Raw genomic sequence first — 25122 nt, 5'->3', positions numbered from 1 at the left:
TCAAGAGAGCCATTCTCTGTTGTTATATAGGTTGACAATTTCCTCATCTGTAACACCTCTTACAACACCGAGTGTGGGATTTTAGAAAACACAGATCTATTGCAGCTCATTCTGGGAAACTGTAATCTTTTATCCTCTCTCTTATGAAATTAAACTGACACAGTGTTTAAGAGTGAAAGAATATTACAGATGGTGGCATTTAACTAACCTTTGACAGGATTTTCACAGAATCACAAAAAAACAGAACTAAAACAAACTTCGGAAGGGCGATTAGTTTTGAAAAATGGTACTCTACTCTTTAGGGTATTTTTTTTTTTTTTATGAAAGAACTTTCAACAATCACTTTAAGTTTTCAACTCTAATTTCCCTGCTTCTGTGGTCTTCAGAGTCACTTCACCATGAGTGCCTCTTTGATATACCGACAGTTTAAAGATACCAGTTCAGAATAACGGAAAGGGGAGCAAAGGAAGGTTGGCCAGATGCTGAACAAGGTTGTGTAGGTGTGCTAGTTACTTTTTCTGTCATTGTGACCAAATGCCTGAGATAAGCAACTTAAAAAGAGAGAAGGTTTATTTTGGCTCATAGTTTCAGAGGTTTCCATCCATGGTTGCTTGGCCCTGTCACTTGGGCCTGTGGAGGCAAAGAGCAAGTGAGCAAGAGAGAGTGAGAGAGAGAAACATGGTGGGCAGGGGAATTGGACCAGGATCCACATCTCCTTTGCGAGCACACCCTCAGTGACTCGACTTTGTTCCACTAGACCCACCTCCTACAGGTTCCACCACCTCCCAATAGTGCCACATACAGGAGACCAAGCCTTCAACACATGGCCTTTGAGGGACAGTCAAGATCCAAGATCCCTGTAGTATCAGGGCACTCCTATCATAGAAATTTAAAAGGTATAGCAGAATTTCTGTCTTTTATGAAGTCTAATTCTTATGTTGTTAATGTAGCAATCTCTACATCATGTAATTGAAATTTAATAAACTGCTATTTAAGAAGATGGGGATAAAGGAAGAGATGGAGCCATTTATTTTGAGAGATCAAAGGATACACATGTATAATAGTGACTATGATCACTGATTTTGTGCCAACTCGTGTGGGGTAGTGTGAAAGGCCTCAGAGACCTCTGATGGCAAGAGTTCCGGGAGTTTAATTCTTTGCTCAACCTCTGGGCCTGTTATATACATGCGCACGCTATGGCCATTACTGCTCATGACACAGAGCTCCTCATAGCTTGCACTTAACTCCTAACTACTACTTCTAAAGTGTTGTGTCAAGGGTTAATGCTTCATAACAACTTTTGTGCTTTTTAAGTTAGAAAGAACTAATTTTCTGGAACCAGGAAATTTTTCATTTCAGGAAATTAAATAACAAAAATGAAGGAAAAACACTCAAATCACCCACAAAGAAAACAGAATTAAAGCTCCCCGCTGACCAATCAGTTCTGTAATAATGTGACAGAAGTGTCCTTAGAAATTAGTTTTAGGCAAAAGCATACAGTAAAAATCATACAACTTCTCAGGAAAATTAAACTAGGGGCACAACACCTTAAAACTACACTACTCATGGTCCCCCCCGCCCACCCCCCACTCCCCCCCCCCCCCGGCCCAATTCAATAAAAATGGCAGGAGTTTCTAACATGCTAAATGGCTGGAAAATATAAATACCAAAGTAAGTACAAATAACTCTGAAAAATTGAGTAGAGCCTGTGATCATGGCTGTCAGAGGATCGCAGCTCTTGGTGATTGTAAAGTGGAGAAAGAAGGGTGACTTGAGGCCAGGCAGAAAGTCTCGGCTCCAGAGGTGGGTGTGCCTGATGCATCACACCATAGTGAGCCGAGGCGCTGGCGATGTTTGAGGTGTGTCTTGTGTGTTCTCGTGTGGCTCAGTGCAGCTGGTGCAGTTTCCCGTGTTGGTCTCCTGTTCCTTGGGGACCAAACTGCACACAAACAACGTGAAACATGCACCATGTTTAAACCATCTCCTAGTATCAATGAAGTAGAGCGTGCATTTCCAGAACAAGTGCTACCACAGCACCATGTTTGCTTACAGGCACCAACCCCAATGAAGGTTTTAAAAAATGCTGACCCATGTGGCTTCTGGGATATTCTCCAGAGACTTTTTTTTTTTTTTCTCTACCTGTCCATCTTGAAGAAAGTCAGTTTTATTAGAAAAGTTATTTTTATTTAATGAGAAAATAGTTCACACATTGAAGGCAAAGCTCTTGAAACTGAAAAAATTCAATTTGACTTTTACCTTTTCATGGATTAGGTAGATACTCTTGGTACTGAGCATTTAAAATTCGTTGGCAGCACAGAGAAACACAGCTGAGACGAAGGAACAAAGGATCCACCTTGTGAGTCATCAAAGTGCTTTATTTTGTAAAGCCTGGCTCATGACTGGAGTGTATTGTTAGCACTGGGAGATACAAGGCAAACTTCCTCACTCTGTCCAAACAACAGAAATGATTGACAGAGGCTGTTACAGACAAAAATAAAGCATTTTGTAAACTTCTAAAAGCATACACAGATTGGCGACAAAGAAAATGGTTACTCAAATCATGAATATGTACCTTGTCTTTACTTCAGGGTCTCATGTCTGTAAGTCTTGGGTCAAAGGAACCATGGTACAACTTTGGGACACTGAAGTGGGGTTGATGCCATAATTAATGGTGGTAGTGGGGAACCAAATCATAGCACTGATTAATTTAAATACATAAAATACAGACTTGTGCAACTATGTTACAGTGGAGCTAACATCACTGGAGAACAGATCATGTAAAGTCAGGAGATGGTAATGGGATGACACTGCTGCTGGCTTCCAGAGACGCTGTGAAGGCAGCCCACATACCCTGGGCACACCTGCAGCCTCCAGTAAAGGGAAGAGGCAGCTTGGGGTGGGGGGGTTGGGTTGTAGGTCATTATCAAAGGGTAGATTTATTTTTCCTTTTCTGAAACTGCCTACAAAAACCATCTCATGTTTTGAACAAAGAGTTTTAAAGGCACAGCTTTTAGCACAGCATATAAGTTGATAACCTACTCTAAGCAAGTCTAGTATTTATAACTTGATGCCTTTTAGAAAATGCAGAGAAGTTGGTAGGTACATGGTTTATGTTGGAACTTTTTCACCTGATTAAACACAATCAGCACAGTTTAGGGCAATGAACTTATATAACCAGATTTGGGTTAAATTTTTTTTTTAAATCATTAGGTTGATAAATGTACATCTGGAGGAGACAAAACAATCCTTTTCTTTTTATTGTAAGACTGTCTATCATGTACTTTGAACAAAACATTCACTCAAAAACACAACTGCAGGACACATCTCAAAATACAACAAACATCATTTCACCTACACTGTAAAATGACTTTACATGTAAACTTCAAAAATCACATGCTGTATATTAAACTTTTAGATTCAAAAATATCCCTGTTTTCCTAATAATGTAAACAGTAAAACTGAGGGTTTCAGTTAAAGGGATAATTCGTAACAAAACACCATTGTTGTTTAAACGGTGGTCAAACGCAAAACTCTTATAATTCAGATCTGCATTCGATCCCGGGAGAATTCAATTTTATTTCTTTGCTCATCTTCCTGCAGCAGGAGATGTAGCTACCATTGCCCCAAACTATGCGCCTCTCAGGTAAGCTTGGTTTTTATGTTGTAGCATTAATTCCTAGACTGCAACATAGGGTGTAACAGTGAGTCCCCAGGCAAGAGAAGGGAAGCAAGCAGTTTTCCTGCACATATTTAGGGAGGTGAAAATGTAGACAGAGTCCCGGCATCAGCTTCTTGGAGGAGGAGGAGGGGTGTTACTCCAGGACACTGGAGGTCCCCAAACTGCGGGGATGGAACCTCAAACCAGTGTACATGGAGACGCCAGCATTCTCCCACCCAGTGCCCGGGGGCTCAGGTGACAACTATTAAGGAGTGTCTGCGTGCGGGGTGGAAGTGTAACATTCGCAGTAAGGTTTTCTTTTTTCCTTTTAATCATCATCATTATTATTATCATCATTATTATTATCTTCATTATTATTATGAATACTGTCTCACATCTTTCAACTCAAAACAATAAACCGATCTACAGTTTATCGTGTGTGCCCACCCGGCTGCTCTGACGTGCGTTTCCTTCTACCCTCCCCCCACGTGCTCATTCATTCCTTCACTCATTCCTTCGGCCACAGCCCGAATCAGAGGGTTTCCTTGTGGTAACACATTCTGATTCAAGCTGATGGGTTTTAATTAATTAATTAATTAATTGATTATTTTAAAATGTGCACGCGAGCGTGTGTGCGCACACACACACACGAAAAGTCAGAAATAGCTAGAACGATGCTGGGAAATATCAGGTAGCTGTTAAAGCGAGTAGCCCCCAAATCAGTCATCTTGGCCTGAAGATGTAAACAAGGAGGTTTGCTTCCTGCAAGATGAGTGCTTCATTGAGTTTGGTTTTCATTTTTCCTACACGAAGCCACCTCTGTCCTTCCCACGCTCATGTCTGTCCAAGGCTGTGTGGGAGGTTACGTCAAGATGTGACCAATAAAGTCCAAAAAGCGCTTTGAATACTGTTCTGGATTCACTGTTGAGATCTCGGCTCCAGCCTGGGCAGTTTTAGAGGAAAAGAATATTGATATAATGTTTATGGTTTCCCTACATTACTACTCGATATTTACAGTTATTTCCCATTGCAGATGAATATAATGCTATTTTTTTTTTTTTTTTTGGTAGTGCTAGGGATCCAATGAAAGTCCTCAAGCATGATGGGCAAGTGAGCTACACCCCCAGCCTTCCAGCTAACAATGTTCACATCTATGTAGTCTCTACCGTTGAACCACCGTAACCCAAATTACCTAGACTGTTTGGCATAGTAATCAAGATGCCTACGAATCTATGTCTGAAAATGAAGCAAAGGCTCACAGCAGCACTAGAGACTATTATCACATACCAAAAAAAGGGAAAATTTACAATCTAAAAAAAAAATAAAATAAAATTGGCCATGTTTGGTACATTAACATCAAATTGATGTGATTGACATTTAGAGGCAAAGGGACAATGCCTTTACGTTGCAAGAAAGCAGACTGGAGATGACAAAAATGAACAATTGGCAAAAGTGAAACCTTGATAACAATGAGGATTGTGTTAATTTTTCAGGACCTCCTCAGTTTACAAGAGGTAAGTGATAGCAGTGACAGATCCTGGGACACTGCCCCAAGCTCTTTCCTGGTACCATAGCCAGGTGAGTAGGTTATCAACTTATATGCTCCCTGCCACCCCCAAGGGGGAGGGGGTGGTGTCTTGGCAGCAGGACAGGGGTGCCACTGTTCTCCTTTCACAGAAACCTGCATAGAGTCAGGAAGCATGACCCTTTGCAGAAGCCCAGGGGGGATTTTTTATTCTGAGATGAACAGTGCTGACCAGCACACTCAAGGCAGCTACTGGCCAGCTTCCTGAACTACAAAGGGTAAGGCCAGAGTTCAACTAAGTCCCTAGGTGCTATGGTTAGACACTCATGTTCATGGGCAAACTGGTAATTTCCAGGCCTGGCCTGCTAGGGTTTCCACTGAAGAGCAGGTCATGATGGCAGGCTGACCCCTAACACAAGCTTAGCACAGCGCCCCTTTGCTAAGAGTAATGTTTTGTTCTTACAAACTGCCCATGATTTTAGGCCATGTTACAGAGCTAAACTGGTAATTTACTTGGGAGACTAAGACAGAGCCATGTTGGCCATGGTACACTTCAATTTCATAGTGTGCTCATACATCCCCCTGTAACTCCCTACCAAGCAAGGCATTAGAATCCCTTTATCAGCCCAGGGAACTAAAGCTCCAAAAATATTTCTTCAAGGTCATACAAGTGGGAAAATGATACAGGGATTCTGTTCCAATCCTGTCTTTGAAATTACCGATGGTTTTCATCTGAGCAGAACATGAGAACCAACATGGAGCCTTCTGAAGACCTTAACCTCAACTTATGAGCTGGAATGACCAGGGGGAAAAGGACAGTGTGCCTGTCATGTGCATAATTTGAAAACGGTGCTCAGCAGGTTCTGATGGTGACCCACTGCACACCTCTCTTACTGATGTGCTCACTGGGCCTTGGTCTATGGTCTGTGGCCTACATATGGCAGAGCCACCATAGCTATTGTTGATAAGACTGAAATATTTCTTTGGCCAGTGGAATATGGTTTTAGGCTGGTTCCATCTCTGGGATGACAAAGAGCCTTTAATTGAGTTTGCTGGTCCTGGTGTATCTTGGTTAACTCCACACAATCTGTGGGAGGCGCCTCTCCTCCATGTCAACAAACAGGACCCAAGTTCATCTGTGTGGGATGGGGCTTCATGACTTTTTAGTACCTGGAAGGCTGTAATGGATCTCTGCAATACAAGTTAATATGCCTAGGATAATGATAATTCTGAGCAAAAAGGATAAATATGAGGGGTTTTGCTGTTATAAAACTTAGATATTATACTCAAGAGATTTCTGTAATAGGAACAAAATACAATTTACTGAGAAATGAAATAGAATCCTGCATATTCAGGAGAATCCTGCTTTAGCTTGGAGCATTTCATATTAAAACACTAAACTATCTTCCCTTAACTTTTATTTTTGGGGTATTTTTCAAACACAGAAGAATCTGTATAATAGTCTAGTGATGCATGTGGCTATTCACATCCCCAGCACAGAAACTCCAAAGACTCTCTTGAGGCACAGAAGTCATGGTAAGTGCAGGGGTCGCAGTGGACCTTGCTGGCTCTGAGCCTTGCATTCAGACTCAGGGAACAATCATCACCTAGAGGACTTGGGACTGATGGGCAGAGAGAGGGAAGAAGCTGAGACACTTACGCCATGTTTAACAGTTTTTGCGGCATGGGCAGCCTTCTTTTTTGCGTCATAATGAGTAAGAATGTCAATGATCGCCATGAAGTACACCTCCTTCCTAGGCGAGTCTGGAAAGGGAGAAGAGCAGAGGAGTGAGCTGGGGTGAGGGAGAGTCACAGGAGGGGCAGTAAAACCAGCTCATCGTCTCTCCTGCATCTCTGCTGCGTTCCCTGGACTCAATCTTCTTTCAGTCCAAAAAGTAACAACAATAAAAACCCCAAACAAACAAACAAAAATCAAAGTCACAGCCTCAGGATGAGGTTGTGAACAGCAGAGGTCTGAGGGTGAGATCAAGTGTTTATATTTTTGTTAATCTTTATTTTGTTTAATGATAGTGTACTGATTTGGTATAAAGAAAAATGCTATTTTTAAAATGATCTAACTAGTAGAACTAATTATGTTCATTAAGGTTTTTCTACTCTTAGATACACTGTTCATAATTCTCATTGGACATAGTATCAGAATTGATGAAGGCTTTCCCTCCATTATCTACTTTCTATATATTTTCAAAAATATGTTTCAAATGATAAATGGTAAAAAACGTGAATTTGACAGTAATTTTCTATGTTAAAGAAACAATTTTGGTGAGAAAAATAAAAAGACTAAAACAACTCAGACCCACTTGGTTAAGAAGCAGTTTGAGATTTTAGAAAATGCTGTAAGGGGGGTAGCTTCATGGTAGAACTTTCCTAGCATGTTCAATCCCTAGTATAAACAAAACAAAATAAACAAAAAAAGGTGCATGTTGTATTGTTCAAACAACAAAAACAATATAACTAAGACTTTTTTCATGAATAAATGGCTAAGGAAGAATATAATATTCCTTCAAATATTCAATTACATAGATATTAAGGATTAAGATGAATCTGACTTATAGAAGAGGGTCCTATTCCCACAAGAAGGCCACCTGAAGGTCATGGTGGGCTCAACACATGTGCCTCACTCAGGATAGATTTGTGATACTTTTGACTTACTTAAAAGATAAGAGAGGGATGCGGGTATTTCTCTGAGTACTTGCCTAGCATGTATGTGTAAGGCCATGGGCTCAATCCTCAGCACCACATAAATATAAATAAATAATTAAGAAAGACAGCTAAGAAAAAATATTTAACAATATTTAAAAATATTTCTTGTATATCTTACCTATAAATGTGTACATGTGTGTATATAGATATTTATATCTGTAAATGTATAAATTATAAAGCTAAAATAGTTGGTGGTTTTGCCCTATTCCCTCAACATCACAAAATTCAAGGATCTGATTACATTTAATTCTAACATCAGAAAGATTCCATTTCCCTTTAACATACTTTTGTTCTCAAACAAATTTACTTGCACTTTGGAGAGAAGTCTTGCAGGACAGCACACTTGTAACTGGGGTCCTGATTACTGATGGATCACAGTGCAAAAAATCAAACCACTTCACCCGTAAAAAGAATTGACAGTAACTGAGCTTACTTTCATGGCATTTAATTCCATAAACATCGATGTTTGGATCGAACTCCCCGGGTGCCAAGGGTGGTGAGCTGTTGAGTGTATTTCCGGGACTGTCTGGTGGGGTCCCAACTGGATGGGTGCTGTCGCTTTCCCCCTCCTCCTCCCCGTCATTCTCTTCGCACTCCACCTCCTCTTGCTCGGCTCTCTCCACGTCATGAATTCCCACCAGAAGGCTGTAGTCCATGAGCTTTAACTGGGCAAGGAACTGGAGGGAGGAGTCGACACAGTCAGTTATATCTTAAGCAAGATTTAAAGACCAACTCACATATAGGGAAGGCTGTGAGGGAGGGGGAGGCAGGAGTGCCAAAGGGGTCCTCCAATCCCCCTGTATGAGGGTCTCATACTCTAAGACAGTTTCTCTGGCTAAAACACAGCCTTGTACTTGGGGCCAGTTCAGAATTAGGGTTATTTTCCCTGAAATGCAAAGTTGCATGCTGAGGCATGCATTTCTCACATGAGGCTGGGTTACACCAGAGAGCAGAGAGCATGACTGGCCAGAAAGAGCCACAGAGGGAGGGAAGGGAAAGTTTCTCCCAACAATGAGACTGGCTAACAGGAAAACACAGGGACCTCCCAAGTGGCTTCCAGCAGTGTCTCAGAGTGGTTTGGGAAAGCATTCTGAAATTCAGCTCACCCTGCAGAGGAGATTATTATGTGGTCCATCATGAATAAGTAAAAGCCCAAGTGTCCCAGTCAACCAGCAAATAAATTTTGTTAGTGCTATCACAAGTAGTGGGGTTCCTCTGTCTTGACCATTGTCAGGCCTCTGGGTAGAAGGAGGGGGATGGAAGAAGCTGAAGTGCTCTGCCCGGGTTCCTTTCACCCCCTTTTCTCTGATGCAGCCCTGGCTGGAATACACTGTCAGGCAAGACCTAGCTCTGTGGGTTTGGCTACTCCTGTATGCCAAGTTCTTTGACTTTCTATGCCATGATTTCTTTTTCTTTCTTTTTTATTGGGTGGATGCACCCAGGTCTGTGCTTTTAAGTGCAGTGTTTCAACTGATTCACTTGGTGTGGACGGGTTACTGGGTGCGCATGGCAGCGGTCCATCTGCTGGCTGAGACTAAACGGCTGGCTTCCTGATCCCCCAGCTGGTGGCTCTGCTTTGATTCTAGTTCTGATTGATTCTGAGCTCCAGGTCCAAGAAGGTGTGCAACCCTGACTCTCGAAGAACTCAGAACCATTCCTGATCACTGAGTTGAGTGGCTGACAGGCTTCTGGGTCATTCTGACAGAATTGAGGAGACAAACTTCATACACAAAGGGCAAGCATAAGAAATGACAGGCCTTGAAGTTCTGGCTGAAAATGAAATAAATCTGTGGAGACCTGCAGGCCATTTCTTTATCTTGAGACATCTCAGAGAGGAGTGAGGAGGCACGTTCCCTCACTGGCAAGGATGGAGGACCTCTGGGTGCACCTGCTCCAGGGGGCTGCTGACTAGCCGCCTCCCATGCCTTTTCCTCTCCATAGGCCCAGGAAGCCTGCTCTGCCACCAGTCCTTTCCCAGCTCCCATGTGGGCACCTTCCTACATGGATCCCTTGGGCCAGCTAAAATTTCCCCATGAGTTTAGAACTCAGAAAAAAAGAACTTGTATAAATATTATACTCAGATATGGAGAAATAGAATTATTTAAAAGTAGACAGAAGCACCAGGCCTTGTGGTATACGCCTGTAATCCTGGTGGCTCGGGAGGCTGAGGCAGAAGGATGGCAAGTTCAAAGCTAGCCTCAGCAACTTAGTGAAGCCCTAAGCAACTCTGTGAGATCTTGTCTCAAAATAAAACATAAAAAAGGGCTGAGGATGTGGTTCAGTGGTTAAGTGCCCCTGGGTTCAATCCCTGGTTAAAAAAAAAAAGTACCAATCTTTTAAGTATCGATTTTCTTCTTCTTGGAGATGGAACCCTGGGCTTTGCATTTACTGGCAAATGATCTATCACTGAGCCAGCCACAGGACCAGCCTCAGATGACCTTAAAAAGCAGAGTCTAGGGGCTGGGGATGTGGCTCAAGCAGTAGCGCGCTCGCCTGCATGCATGGGGCACTGGGTTCGATGCGGGGCACTGGGTTCGATCCTCAGCACCGCATAAAAATAAAAGATGTTGTGTCCACCGAAAACTAAAAAAAATAAATATTAAAAAATTCTCTCTCTCTCTCTTTCTTAAAAAAATAAAGAAGCAGAGTCTAGGTTTTGGAGTCAGAAAGGAGAGTAAGTCTTATTTATATCTCATTAGCTCTGTGCTTTAAGTAGTTTACCTCTCTGAGCCTCAGTTAGTATAACATAAAATGGGATAATAGCATTTGCCTCCCAGGGGTGTGGAAGGGATAAAATAGATAATGTAGCCTAGACAAGACTACGATGTCCTGTGCACAACAGTGGGAAGCGGTACTACAACTGCCAATCTGATTTCTACTATGGTAGAAGGCCTTTGGTCATCAAACATGCAAGGGACACTGGCTTAAGCTGATGGGCTGGGAAGAGAATCATGGAAAAGCCTGCCTCACTAGCTCTTGTCTTTCACAAACTTCATTTCAAATTCTTCCGAGGTAGAGTGAAATGAAGTGGGCTGTTGAAACCAAGATTCCTGTTAGAGAAGATCTGCAACATGAAATCACGAAACCTCTGTGGGCTGGGAGCCCAGGGGCAAGGAAGGCAGACAGGATGGCTCAGCTGTGGGACTGGCCTCCAGCTAATGACAGGAACTCGAGACACAACTGCTCTGTTTTCCCTGTTCCTTCCTTCAAGCCTCTAACTCATGTGTTTGCTTTTCAAGTACAAAAGATTTCAATGTATGAAGATTTCTAAGTCTTTAGGTTCCCTGTTTTCCTCCTTTCTAAGGTCTTCACAATTACCCGCCAGATCTCTGATCCACCTCTTTTTCTTTCAGAATATCCCACTGAGACTGATTCCTTAATAATTAATTCCTCATTATATCAAATACACACACACACAGAGATATATATATAGATATAGATAGAACGGAACCTAGGGCTTGAGCTTGCTAAGCACACACTGTACCACTGAACTATGCTCCCAGCCTATAACAAATCTGGATGCTGGCACCTTCCTCACACTCTTTGAGGCCCATCCCAAACTCTTCTACCAAATCACGTGTCAGAGGAACAGTGAATGTACTATCCTTCACAATAGATTTAAATGAACCTTACTTTCTAACTTTAGTCACACATTTGCTTTAATAAATTACCATCTCCCAACACACCTGAGATATAAATTAAAATTCTAGTCAACCCTATTCAACATTTGATCACTTGTTAAAAATTTTAATTCTCGTCTTTCAGAAAAGAAAGTTTCAGCTCTGCTTTCAGAACCATTTTGAATGTACATCTGTTACCAGCATATTTAGGAGTGAGGTCTCTGATGGTCTCAAATCTCTGTCTCAATTTAGTAGCTCTGTGTCTTTGAGCAAATTACACAGATCTCTGAACTCAGTTTTTGCATTCATTAAACTGGGATAGTAATAGTACCCACCTTTCAAGAACTGTTTTAAGCATAAAAAGAGATAATGACTGCACAGAAAGGACTTAGGCTCTGTGTGCTTCATGGCACCCATGCCACTACCCCCCTACCTCATCCACCTCTTGCTCACTGCCATGGTTTTGGGTCCATAAACCTGAGACAGCTGAGATGCACTGTACCCCATGTGGAGAGCACTGTGTAATATCAGCTCAGTGTGAGCCAACAGAGGAGAGATCCAGGTGACTCTCCAGGGTCATGACCAGAGTGGTCAAGAAGCAGGGCAGAAAGTGACTTTCATTTTCTACATAATATCCCCCTGTATGTTTAGTTATGTGTAGAGCTATCTGGACTAAAGTCCCCAGCCTGGCAAGTGACTAGTAGGATAGGATTTCAATTGTAGGAAAAAAAGCAACAGATTCTCAAATGACAATTCCATTTTTAGGGGGAAAAATAGATTATTTACTGAGTCATAATAGGTTCAGACATTTTACTTTTAAGCAGAATGGAAAGAAAACAAAAAATGAAAAAAAAAAAAAAAAAAAAGACTAAACAAAACAAACTCTACTCAAACTTCAGTGGCTAGGCCAGTCAGCTAAATTAGAAAGTGTGGAACTGATGAGAAAAAGAAAACTAGATTAAATTCTGGTCTCATTATCAAGATCAGATGTCAAGCTACTTCACCATAATTACCTGCTTAAAAATTTAATGATGCTTCTGCATGAATTTCACAACTAAAGACACTGTTATCAGCCATTGAGAAATTTTTAAATGAAAGAACGCTTTATGCTCTGCCTTCATTTCAACAAAACCGCTGAGTGTGAGAGCCACGAACGGGATTAAACTATCCAATCCTTTAATCAACGACATTATTAGAGACAACAAAAGGCTAAGAGGATCCTCGTGTAATTCAACTGTAAGTTTCAACTGCCCAAGTTACATTATTTCTGGAGGCTAAATATCATAGAGGTACAGCCAACAGAAAAAAATAAAAAATTTTTTTTTGGGGGGCAGACCACAGATAACCTGAGGGCTACTTACCATCATTGTTAAAAGAATATTATTCTCAGGATCAAAGATCTGCTGATTAATCAGTAGAAATCCAAAAGACAATATTTTCCCTGTGGTACTGTATTTCATTACCAGTTAAATCAAGTTGACCCCCAAACAAAGAGGAAATGCTTAATAATAACCACTGACAACTGAGAAAAAATACGTGTTTATTAATAAAAGACCAGAGAAAAATGTTACACGATAAAAGCAAACACTATTTTTCTTTTAACTAGACACTTGTATACTTCACAAGTAACCAATACTAATGTTCTAATCCAAATATGCATACCATGGAGGTTACAATAATGTGAAAAAATTTTGTTAAATGATCTAAAAATAATTAGGAACAAACTTGGTCAGCCTGAGTGTTTTGCAATGAAAAGAACTGTTAGAAGATTAAAAAGAAAATTAAAATACTGCTTCTGCCTTCATGGGAATCAAATGCATGACATTCATTCTTTGGCTCTAGCCAGTTTAATTGTTTTTGTTTAATGACATGAAAAAGAAAATCTTTCCACAAAGCCTCCCTCTGAGTAGCAGATCTTAGTATGTGGGGAACAGTACGTCAGTAAAAAGAAAAAAAAAGAGCACACACGAAGGAGAGGAACAGCCTAGAGAAACTTAGTTTAGTAATTGCCTAAATTAGAATTCTCTTTATCTGTCTTGTAACTCAACAAATTCTAAGAAAATAAGGTTTTCTGTGAGCTTATTTCTCAAATAATGAAATAAGGAAGCCCAATGGGACAGCTGCAATGTCTTTATACTAAGCAAGACGATAGGAAGAGGTATATTTTTAATTCTGAACAGTATTTACAAAGAGCTCTCCTCCATGACAACCTGAAAGCCCAGTGGAAAGCAGGTCTTATTTCTCCCGTCCTCCCCCAGGGCAAGGCTGGCTCTCTAGCCCCATGACAATATGCCTGGTGGCTGGTAGAAATTTGAAAAGCAACCAGCGACTGTGTCTGCGTTTACCAACACTGAGATGTGGTTTAGAGGGAAGAGTGCCAAGATTCTAATAGTTACTAAACATTTTTTTTTTTGCCATGCTCTGCTGTCTGACAGAACCCAGCGCTCCCCCACCCTTTCGGTACTGGTATCTGTGGGCAGGAAGACCGCCATGGGCGGTACCTACTCCTAAGGCCAGCCCCCCAACCACCACAGGGGAACCTGAGGGTGGAGATACCCAGAAGATGATAGCAGGCCTTTCTGGGGTTTGTCATCCTGAACTGGCACACTTCATCTCAGAACCAGATCCCATAACAAGAGGTATATCAGTTTGTAATCTAAGTTGGAGAAATATAGAATATATATATTTTTACCTTGGTTGCAGATTTAAATAGAGGGGATAAAAAGCTCCTAAACAACCAACAGTGTTGACACAGACATGTGCAGCTGTCCTTCCCAGGTATTTTTCTTACCTCCACATCCTTTCTCAGCTTTTCCAGGAACACCTTTTTGTTGTTGTCATCAATATAAATTTTTTGGCCCTCATTAATGAAATCATTATCCTTTAAGGTTGGTAGTTCTTTGGCCTAAAACAAATGAGAAATAGAATGATAAAGAAGCTTGAATAAAATATAAAAATTTGCATACCCGTGGGCCCTGAAAATTACTTTGCCCTGCTCACTGCAGGGGTCTCACTTAAGGCAATGAATGTGGGGTGGCTCAAGTGCCGCCAGGGGGCACCAGTGAACTGTGGTCTCTGGACACATCCCCCTAGGAATAGGGGTCCGGCATACTCCCTATTATAAGCTTTTTGCAAAACCTTTCATATTCTTCATAGGAATGAACCCCATTGCTTTCTTGGCTTCACTTTCTTTGGAGAGGTCCTCTTTAGAACTGGTATTCTTGGAATACTTGGTCAGCAACCCTCAATTTTCTTACTGGTACAACCCAACTCCACCCCTCCTAGGACTCTTGAGTAGCCTTCCCTGGGTTCTGATTACAAATAACAAGCTATCTTGCCCACGAAGTTCCATCTGTAATCATATCTACTCTTTGAGTCAGCTTTCTCTGCCCCTTCAAACCCTCCTGCACACTCAACCAGAAAGGAAATTCTGTTGCTAGGATAATGTCAAAGAAAATGTCTCTTAAGTATGTTACACATATTAAAATGAAGGCTCTATGTTTGACAAATTAACAAGAGGGTAAGCCAGCAAGTAAACAGCACTCTGCCAACCAATGAAGCATAATGGGTGACTCAAAATGTGGGTCATGGCAGAGAAAAGCTTCAGCTTGTGCTGTGCCATACAGGATAATATAGACACCTAGTTTTAAAATAGTGTGAAATAGAGTAGTTTGAAATAGAATTATCCATTCTGGGAAAGTTTAAGAAACCAAACCAACCAACCAAACAAACAAATCTAAGGAAACAACATATTCTCCTTCCTAGCTCCCACCCTGTTTGTTCTCTGCTAAAGAAAACGCACGGGGCATATCTACTGAATCATGTTTCGATTGCTTGAACTGAATAATTTCCCCTTTCACTTGTAAAGTTTACACACGTATGTCAACATATTCACATCTGCCTATATAAATATGTGTATACCATACATATCTGAATTAATAGCTTGGAGTATTAATTTTGTTTAACTTTGAAAAAATTTGAACATTTGTAACTTTGAATTATGTAGGACTACTGTCAAAACAATTATCTTTACAAAGAAGGTACAGAAAAGCTCAGAAATCCAAAGATTCGATTCAACAGGCAGTTACTGCATTAATGTCATATAAACGGATAGGAACAGGTAAAAATCTCTATTTTAGGTATTTGTAGAATTGTATAAGAGAAAGCCATGAGAGCCAGTAAACAGAGCAGTGTGAGCTTGTAAGAGGCATAGATAAGTAAGATTCTAGGGGAGACTGAATGATTTTGTCACTTTTATGATGAGTCATGAGAGTCTTGAGGAAATAAATGCAATACCCTTCGTCATAAAATTCAGGATGGGCCTTGTAGAATAACTCACTAAATTGATCATTAATAATTAACAAATAATGTAATCAATGTAAAAAAGTAAAAATCCTAACTGTCTTTAAGATCAATGTTAAAGGTTCGCCTCAACCATGCTAGAAAGGGTTGCAGCCAGACCTACACACAAAAGAAGAGGAACTAGAGAAGGATCCTGATTCTCCAAACAGACAACTTGGGTGTTTCTGGGTAACTATGTTTGGGGGATGGGGCTGTATGGGACTGTAGGTGTTAAGGATTAAGGATATCCATCTCAATTCCACAACTCACTTTATATGTATAAGAAAAGATGGGAGAGGGAGTGTGAGAGTGTGTGTGTGTGTGTGGTGTGTATTTGAGAAACGTGAAGGCTTAGACGACAGACCACAGCCAAGACAGTAAATTACACATTAGAAATGTGTTTGTAACACTAGTCACATTAATGAAGATGAATGCCATTTCAGGTTCACCCCAGCAGAATTACCTCATGTGACAGGGAAAGTCTAATCCTGCCTCATAAAACTGTGGACAGTGTACTGTATTACTAAGCTTACTTGTGAATTTCACAGGCACTAGGGACATATTTAGATTGGATCAAGTTCAAAAAAGGGCACACCAGATTGGTTAAAAGACTTAAGGGCTTATTGAAAGGATCAAGAGGCAAGGAAGGGTCCTTAGCAGGGCAGCTGAGCAAGAGGAATCCAACACTAGTTAACAAATACCCTCCTCCCAAATGTCTGCCCTAAGGCAGTACTTAGAAACATCAGGGTTTTGAAGTCATGAATCCTGAGGTTCCAATTCTGGTTCTACCATTTACGTGTCAGAATTGGAGATTAGTTTCTGAGCTTCTCCAGGGTGTTTCTTAATGTGAGAAATGAGGAAACACCACTATCCCTGCAGCACCCATGGGTGCTGTGCTAAGTACTCCACATGAAACCATCATTCTTACCCATATTTTACAGACAAGGAAACTAAAAGTATGCAATATTATCAATGTCTCACAGCTTGGTAACTGATGAGTTGAGCTAGGAATCCAGGTAGCCTAACTCAATCATTCTACTAAGGGAGAGTTATGCTGAGAATTCAACCAGAAACAGAATGACACATTTAAATGCTGAATGTACCTATTACCATGACCGGCACTCATAAGCACCATCACCACCACCATGACTACCACCATCTCTGTGACCATCACCACCAGTACCATTATCATCATCATCACAACCATTCGTATCACCATGACCATCACCACCACCACCATTATTATTGTTGTTAGCATTCAACAAATTGTAGGGATTTAAAACTGGTATTACGTGTTGAGAGAATGCATTCAAAATATTTTCTTAAAAATATTTACAAGGTTAAAAATATTAAAAAGGTTTCTAAAAACCTTTCCCTTTTTTACTAAGAATTAAATGATCAAGATCAAGTCCCAAGTGGGTTGTGGGATTGAGATGGTCATTTAATCCTTAATACCTCCAATCCCACACAATTCCATCCCCCAGTGATTTGCACTCAAGGAAAGTTTATGGCTTAGCTTTTAAAAAACATTTTAAAAAAATAAATCTTCAATACACCCCACTGATAATAATAGCAGTTAGAAATGCACCATTTTTTAAAAGTGAGGAGGAACACTACCATGAATTAAAGGTCTTAATAAACTCTTGGTGTAAAGCTGCCCACAAAGGTGATATCTGCAGAGCAGCACAGAATTTTGGGCAGTGATATCTTAATGCAGCAATGGATTCTACCCTTTTTTTTTTTTTTGGAATGCTGATGGTTTGTACTCAGTTTTCCAAGGCTGCAGTCTTTGAGGTCTGGATCTTTAAAACCTGAAACAGAGGGCAGAGGAAGCCAAGAGGGCTGACTGAAGACACACAGAACAGCTTCCTCACTGGGAATTCCCCCACCTGCCTCCAGCTTGCACTCAGCAGTCTTTCTGGCCAACTCTATTTCTTTGTCTGAAGTCAGTTCTCCTGGCTGGTTTCATGGTGATCCGGAGACTCCAAGGGTGGCAGGGCCATATGTATACTGACTACTGTCCTCTCTGGGCTCTCCTGCTCTTCCCCATACCCTTCCCACAGTGCCCGGTCTTTGGCCAGGACTCCTGAGCTGCTCCAAGGGCCCTACTATGACCCTGGTTCACATTCTAGTCCTAATGGAAAAACTGACAAAAAATATCTTTCAAAATTTTTTTTACTGAAAACCAAATGAAAATGTGGCTATATGATTATAAAAATGGGATAAGTTAGCTTTTTTAATTAACAAATTATCTATAGTTTATAATATTTATTAAATGCATGGAATAACATTTAGTGATTTTATATATGGTCAAAGACAGAAATTTGCTGACTTTTGTCTAACCTTAATTTTCCATGGGTTAATTTTTCTCAGTGAGCACATTATAATAGTGGATAATTTAGTGAATGATATTTTGCTGACTTAAAGTAAAAAAATCCATGAACTGAAAGCTTAGAAGCCAGAAAATACCACCCAAATATGAGGGAGTAGTGAACTCATTCTTAAGGAGTAAGTAGCGAATTTACTGGCAACATTGTAATACTTCACATTTTTGTGAAGTTTTTCTTTTAAAGTACAGGATTATAATCTGCCTCAGAGCAAGTCTATATTCTTCAATAGTAAGAAACACACTTTGTAACAATATTGCTCATGGTCAAAATGGTTTATGTGTAACTAAGAGACAAATGAATACGAACATGAGGTCCAGATATCTACTCCACTGTGCCGGAGCCTGAAGTACACAGCAAGCGGATACTTTTAAAATGTACAAAAGCCTCTGAATATAAATAATCACTTATTATCCCCTGGGGTTCAATAAAAGACATAAATGATCTCTAAGGACAGATTTGGCCAGGGGTTTGAGATTTTAAAATATTCAGAATGGCTACAAAGTTCAGTGCTTTTATTTTTAGAAATGAACATATGCCTCTGTGGATAGCTAGGCAGACAAAGACCCAAGAACTGACAGAGCACAGGATCCTGTGGGCAAAAGAGACGCGGGACTCTGCTTGCTTCCCATTGGAACTGGGTAGAAAGGAAACGAAGACTACAGCCTTCAAAATTTGTTTAATATAAAAATACTTAGCACTTTTATATTTAAAAATTTCAAATTACTATGAATTTTTGTGGAACATCTGAAAACCAACACAACAGAGTGTTACTGAAAGGATTTAAATATATTTATTTCAAATGGGACCTACCCCATTTTGTGTGTGTGTGTGTGTGTGTGGGTGCGCGCGCGCGCGCATGTGCATGTGGCAGTTATTCAATTTGGTTCTGAGATTTGATGTATAACTGCTGTCATTTATGTGGAAGATAGCATCATAGGATATCTTAAGGTTCAATAAAACCAGAAATTTGAAAGGGAATTTTGTTTTAGTGACTATGGTCAGAAACATGACTTTAAAATACAGAATTCAAACTAAATTAATACTGGATTTTATTATCATTCTACACTTTGTAAGAAAAAGAGCCAACTGTATTGTACATGACCATTAACAACAGAACAGGAAAATAAAAAATACAAGTTATTAAAGTGCAGGAAGCCCACATCTCTGTAATACAGAGCCAAGTTTTTGTTTTAGTCTGGATATAAACCTTACTGGGAAGATGAAATGCACCCGGTCACACTTGAGTGTTTAATGCAAACAGGATTTTGGCACCAGAAGGTTTCAATGCAAAGGATAATATATATCATAATACTCTGTGATTAAAGGACTTGTATTTTAGAATGAAATGAACTTTTGTTCAATGTACTCATTTAGTAAACCATTAAAAAAAATCTAATTGTAAACCTTGATGTCAAAGATTGCTGCATGGTGTCCCTTTGATGGGCTGATACTGTGACCCTCTCAGCTGCACGCACGACTTAAAATATATATACTAATTATTGTCTTATGTTAGGGACTGCTTATGTTCCCGATTTACTTGTTATTCCAAGTCCACCTAAATGAAAATAAACTTGGGAAACAGAATAAAACTTCTTTTACCATGCTTGCCAAAAAACTTCATAAAAATCAGAGCCTATGAACTTGAAAATACACTCCTGAAGCATTTCTGTCAGAGGGAGAATTTCAGATAATCCTTACACTGGAGCCAGGATAAAAATAATTTGATGGAATAACATCATATATGTGGTATCAATTTTGGGGTAACAAGAGATGGTAGAGATTTATAATAAAATCAGTTCTGCTTCCCAAAAGAGCTAAGCCACAAATTTGATACATGCAAAGGCAAATTAGTGAATGTGGATAAAGTTCTTTCAGAAGCAGCAAAGATAACAGGTGTTTTCTCACAAAAGCACATATCATAGCCTCCCTTAACGATATAAACAGAAGGTCTACATAAGTTCCTGGTTTGCAATATGATCCAATAGCTCATTACTAACTTCTAATTTCCATAAAGAAAACAGTGAGAATGTACACATCTGTGACCATCATCCATGTGTGAAAGTTCTGTGATTCTAATTCTGAATCTGTGTGCCTGTATATATGTAAAAAATGGAAAGAAGATACACCTCGAAATTCTTGTGAAACAGTGCTATAATTAAGAGGCACAAAACTGGATAAACTTTGCTATAATTCTGCTGTTTTGAATTGTTAAAGCTGGTGAGGCCTAACTGTTGGTTATTTTCTCAAAAATTCTTTGTGTGTGTGTATGTGTGTGTGAGCGCACACACAGGCTGCTGGGGATTGAACCCAGTGTCACTTCACCACTGAACTACATCCTCAGCCCTTTTTAAGACAGGGTCTCACTAAGTTGCTGAGACTGGACTTAAACTTTTGATCCTCCTGTGTCAGCCTCCCTAGTCACTGGGATTACAGGTGTGCACCACCACACACGGCTTAATCTTCAAAAAATTTAAGCTGATATGTAAAATGTGATAATTGACTCCTTTTCTGATATTTTCATACTCTTATAAATGTAAGTATAGGTGGCAATGCCAAAGTGATAGTTTGGTATTCCTCCACAAGCAGTGATGTGACCACTGATCTGCATATAGGACCTACAAAAAGAGAACCTTTGAAATAGCTTTGTTCCCATCTGGTCAGAAGACTGTTGCATACAGTGGTAATCCAAATATCAAAGGCTGAAAACTTAAGGAGTCTGCTAAGTCCTATTGTTTCTGGCTTAATACTAATTATTTTATTATTATAAGGATTATATATCTGTAGTAGTTTGGCTTAAATTCAGGCAACATTAAATTTCATGTCTTCTTTCTACTTCAAGATTTTCTAGAACCAACTGAAAAAGCTGTTATCTTAAAATAATTCCATTAACTAACAGCATTGTTCCATATGTGCTTGTGAGTGTCTTGAGTTCATCTAGTGAAATAAAAATTAAGGTAATTTAGAGTTTATATATCACTCTAAGCCAGTAAGTCCAAAAGGCTTGAGGACTTTAATGCTGTAATCTAAGAGAAAAATCTGTAAGATGAGAGTCTCTCTCTTTGTTCACATGCCACACTTACTAGTCAGGAAAAATTCCAAATGCACTGAAGTTGAAAACCCCTACTTCCTGGCTGGGGGTGGGGGTAGCCCCAGCCATACTTAGCATGCTTAGCATGTATGGTCCCTGGATCCAATCCCCAGCACAAAACCAAACCCTCCAGAAAACGCATTTCCTAGAACACCCTCTTGGTTTGCAGGTAGGGTTCTTATGGCCTGCTTAGACATCTGCTGTTATAATGGTACAGGACACTTTTGCATTTGTAATAGCTATCGCTTGAATCTTATGTAGAACAGAGGAGTTTTTAGCGACTGTTAAGTCTAGGACTTCCCTAAGTGAAGTCTACTGCTGAATGGAATTTCTGAAGGAGGGTCCAGAGAAGCTTCATTTGAAACAAGAGATTCTCATAAACACGAAAGCATGAGAACCAATGATACACTCAAATCCTTTAATTTTATAAATGAGGACAAAATTAAATGACCTTTCCCCAAATCTCAAACTTCCATTAATGGCACATGTCTCCTTCCCCCAGGGATGGGACTCAGATTCCCTGATCTTCTGTTTGGTGCCTTTGCCCACAAACTCCCACTCCCTTTTATAAAACATCTCTGGTCCAGGAGGCAGAAGTTACTAGGGTTGCCTTTTTTTTTTTAAATAGGTTTTAGAGGCAGTAATCTTTTTTTTAAAATATATATATATATATATATATATATATATATATATATATTATTTACATTTTAGTTTTCGGCAGACACAACATCTTTGTTTGTATGTGGTGCTGAGGATTGAACCCGGGCCTCACCCATGCCAGGGGAGTGCACTACCGCTTGAGCCACATCCCCAGCCCCACTAGGGTTGCCTTTAAGGTCTGAGAAACAAGTCCTGCCTCTGCCCAGGAGGGGGACTTTGCCCTGTGCTTTGGGTGGTGGGATAGGTGTTCCTAACATTGCTGGCAGAGAGAGATGCTCCCTTCTGTTTCTTGGGAGAAAAGAAATTTTACAGAACAAGGTTAAAGCATTAGTTGAATTGAGGGTTGAAAACAGTGGCAATCTCTTTTTAACTGATTACTTGCCTACAGTGGAAAAGCAGGTCTTTTTAATGGAGAGGAAAAGGAAGACTTCCAGAAGGAAGCACTGCTGTGCTTTTGTACCTTCTATAGGGGCCTGCCACCCTTGTTACCTTGCCTTTGACTGCAGTCTGAAGGACCAGATAGAGGTAATTAATTATAATTTGTTACAATTTAAAGATCACAAAAGAAATGCTGAAAACTGGTTTAGGAAAGCATTTTTAGATGTAAGGGTATTAATGCTTAATTCTCCCAAACCTTCAGTCAGTAATAGGTAAAATGTCAGAGATGGTGACAGTCTCTTAATTGCTAGTGCAATTCACAATGCATAAGAATCGACAAGGCGGCTTTTTGTAGCCCATTATCAAAGTGTCAACAATGATTATTGCCAATATAGTTACACAAATGCCAATTGCAGGGCAGCTGTTTTCTTTCAAATGGGTTCCAGGGAGAAGGCTGTGTGTTAAAAGGAATCTTCTTATTGTGACCCTATGACTCCATTACACAGGCTTTACTTTACCTAATAAAATCAGACATGAGTTTTGAGAAGAACTGTGCAGAACGATGAACAAAATGCATATTTGTATAAATCCCCAGGACTCTCTCTCTCAAGAACATGGGCTTTTTAAAGAGTCAGGTCAAATCCCCCAGAGATCAAGTGAGTCCAGTTATGTTTTCTTTTACTTCCCTGGATTCCCTGCTGAGTAGCTTGCTAGCTGGCAGCATGCTAAGACTGTCATTTGTAAAAAGCAGTCCGCTCAGCTATAATTACTAATTTGATGTCACACTGGAATTGCAGCGCAGCTGTGAAAAGATCGACCACCAGGGAGATTCGCATTTCTCTGTCTCATTTAGAGGAGGCGAAACTGCTGGAGCCATGAATGGAAGATGCCCTTCCATTAAAAAGGAAAGAATTAAAGAATAAAACAAGTCATAGCAGCTGTCAGAATTTGACAATGGTTAAAAAAAAAAAAAAAAAGTAATGTTCTGCTCTTTTTAAAAAAAATTCCAGACATCTGTACATGCATGTTCTGATACTTGTTGCCATGAAAGTGATCCCATTATTGTTAGAATATAACTTCTTTATTTCCTTCTGTTCCATCTTCATTATTATGCTAATGCAAATCACACTAATTATGTGTCAAGCTGAAATCCAAGGGATGGGACTTGTCTGCACCTATATCACTAAATATTTGAAATGACAGTTTCAAAACTTGTCATCAACAAGTGAAAAGTATGGGAAATTAAAACAGTTATAATGATTCCAATGAAAGAAAACCTAAGAAGAATTGAGATTACTAATTAAGCCATGTCAATGGAGACTCTCTATGAAAATTGTTCTTTGCACTGTAACCATCATTTGAAGAGAACATCATTGTACAACGATAGCAATGAGAATAATTTTCTTGCAAATCACTTGCTTTCATTTCTAAAAGATTAAGATGCAGAAAACAAATATTTTTAGCCTTCCCCAAATATTTCAAACCAAAGATAGCAGTGATTGTTTTGATAGCATTTATGGTTTTATTTGTGAAGACAAAAGAATTTTATGTTTTTTTTTAAAGAGTCAAAAATATTAGCTGATTATAAAAGAAAACATGAAAGTTGGCAGAAAACGTGAGCAAAAAATTTTTTTCATAGCTTAAAAATCCAAAGTTTTTTTTTTTTTTTTAAAAAGAGATCAGCTCCACTAATGAATTTTACGTAATCTATTACAGTTTAACAAAATGTTTCTGCTATAAGAGAGGAGATGCTCTGCTGCCAGGGCCCACTCCTACCATGGATTATTAATTGCATTACTTTTACTTTCCATACATATATTTCTCCTCTACCCTTCCAGTGAGCATCTGTAATGTACAATGACAGATGAGGTGTCCTTGTGGAGCCTCTGCCTTTTGGGGAAGAAGAGCTATCAAAAACCTAAGCCCCCAAAAAAGTACGGAGCACTGGATTCTTTCTCAGGTCAACAGTGTGGACAATTTCAAATGTTTACACAGTATAAGATACAGGAAGAAAGACTCTTGGTCCAAAAATGCACACTTGAAAGTATGCACACAAACACTCAAACTTCTCAAAAGAGTTGTTTTGCCAACATAGTATGACACTAAATGACTTATTTTACTACTTAAAAAAAAAAAGACCCAGGATGACCTGTTGTAGCATGTATTTAACTCTCTCACAATGTTTCCGTCAATGTAGTAAAGTTTTCCTCATTCATTTTCATGGCTAATGGAATTAACATGAATTTTTGATATATCCTTAAAAGAAAGAAGACACAGAGAGAGGGGGTGGGAAAGAAACACTCCTGAATATTTAGAAGACAGAATGGTACAGAGGTTAGAAATATGGGCTCTGGTGCTGGAGCACTGGGATCCAACTCTGGCTCTGTCACTTCCTAACTGTGGGACCTAGGACAAGTTACTGAACCTGTCTGTGAAGTCACTCTGGCACTCAAAGGAATTAATAATTGCAAGCCTTCTCATCTGGTGGTTGGACATGACCAAATTCATGTATGATTCAACATAGTCTGTGGCATATAGCTTTTACTCAAAAAACATCTGTTATTATTGCTCACCTCTACAATTCTCAAAACACTGAAACTAATATAAAAAAAAATCCCAGATCAAGGCAGGGTTTCTGCATTTGCCATGAGCTGTGTGAGGCTGCCTGGGTACTACCCTAGGTAAGGTGAAAGCTGGACCCTGATCTGAAACTCTCTTGGGTTTGCCCTTTCTCTAAAGCT

The 25122-nt window shown here is 39.8% G+C and overlaps 1 protein-coding gene across 1 annotated transcript in view; it reads right to left on the bottom strand.

Moving 5' to 3' along the window:
• Positions 1-2354: 2354 nt before the first annotated feature.
• Positions 2355-25122, bottom strand: part of Pip4k2a (phosphatidylinositol-5-phosphate 4-kinase type 2 alpha) — a 158705-nt gene continuing 135937 nt past the window's right edge. The window contains exons 7-10 of the mRNA XM_027928672.3: positions 14316-14429; positions 8338-8581; positions 6844-6947; positions 2355-4601 (exon numbers count right to left, since the gene is read on the bottom strand). Of these exons, the coding sequence (XP_027784473.1) occupies positions 4521-4601; positions 6844-6947; positions 8338-8581; positions 14316-14429 (543 nt within the window). The 3' untranslated portion in view covers positions 2355-4520. The remainder of the gene's footprint in view (positions 4602-6843; positions 6948-8337; positions 8582-14315; positions 14430-25122) is intronic.

Source organism: Marmota flaviventris, chromosome 12 (assembly GCF_047511675.1).
Source record: "Marmota flaviventris isolate mMarFla1 chromosome 12, mMarFla1.hap1, whole genome shotgun sequence".
In the NCBI taxonomy this organism is placed as follows: Eukaryota; Metazoa; Chordata; class Mammalia; order Rodentia; family Sciuridae; genus Marmota; species Marmota flaviventris.
The sequence above is the reverse complement of the archived record's forward strand: the minus strand, read 5'-3'. Positions and strand labels throughout refer to the sequence as shown.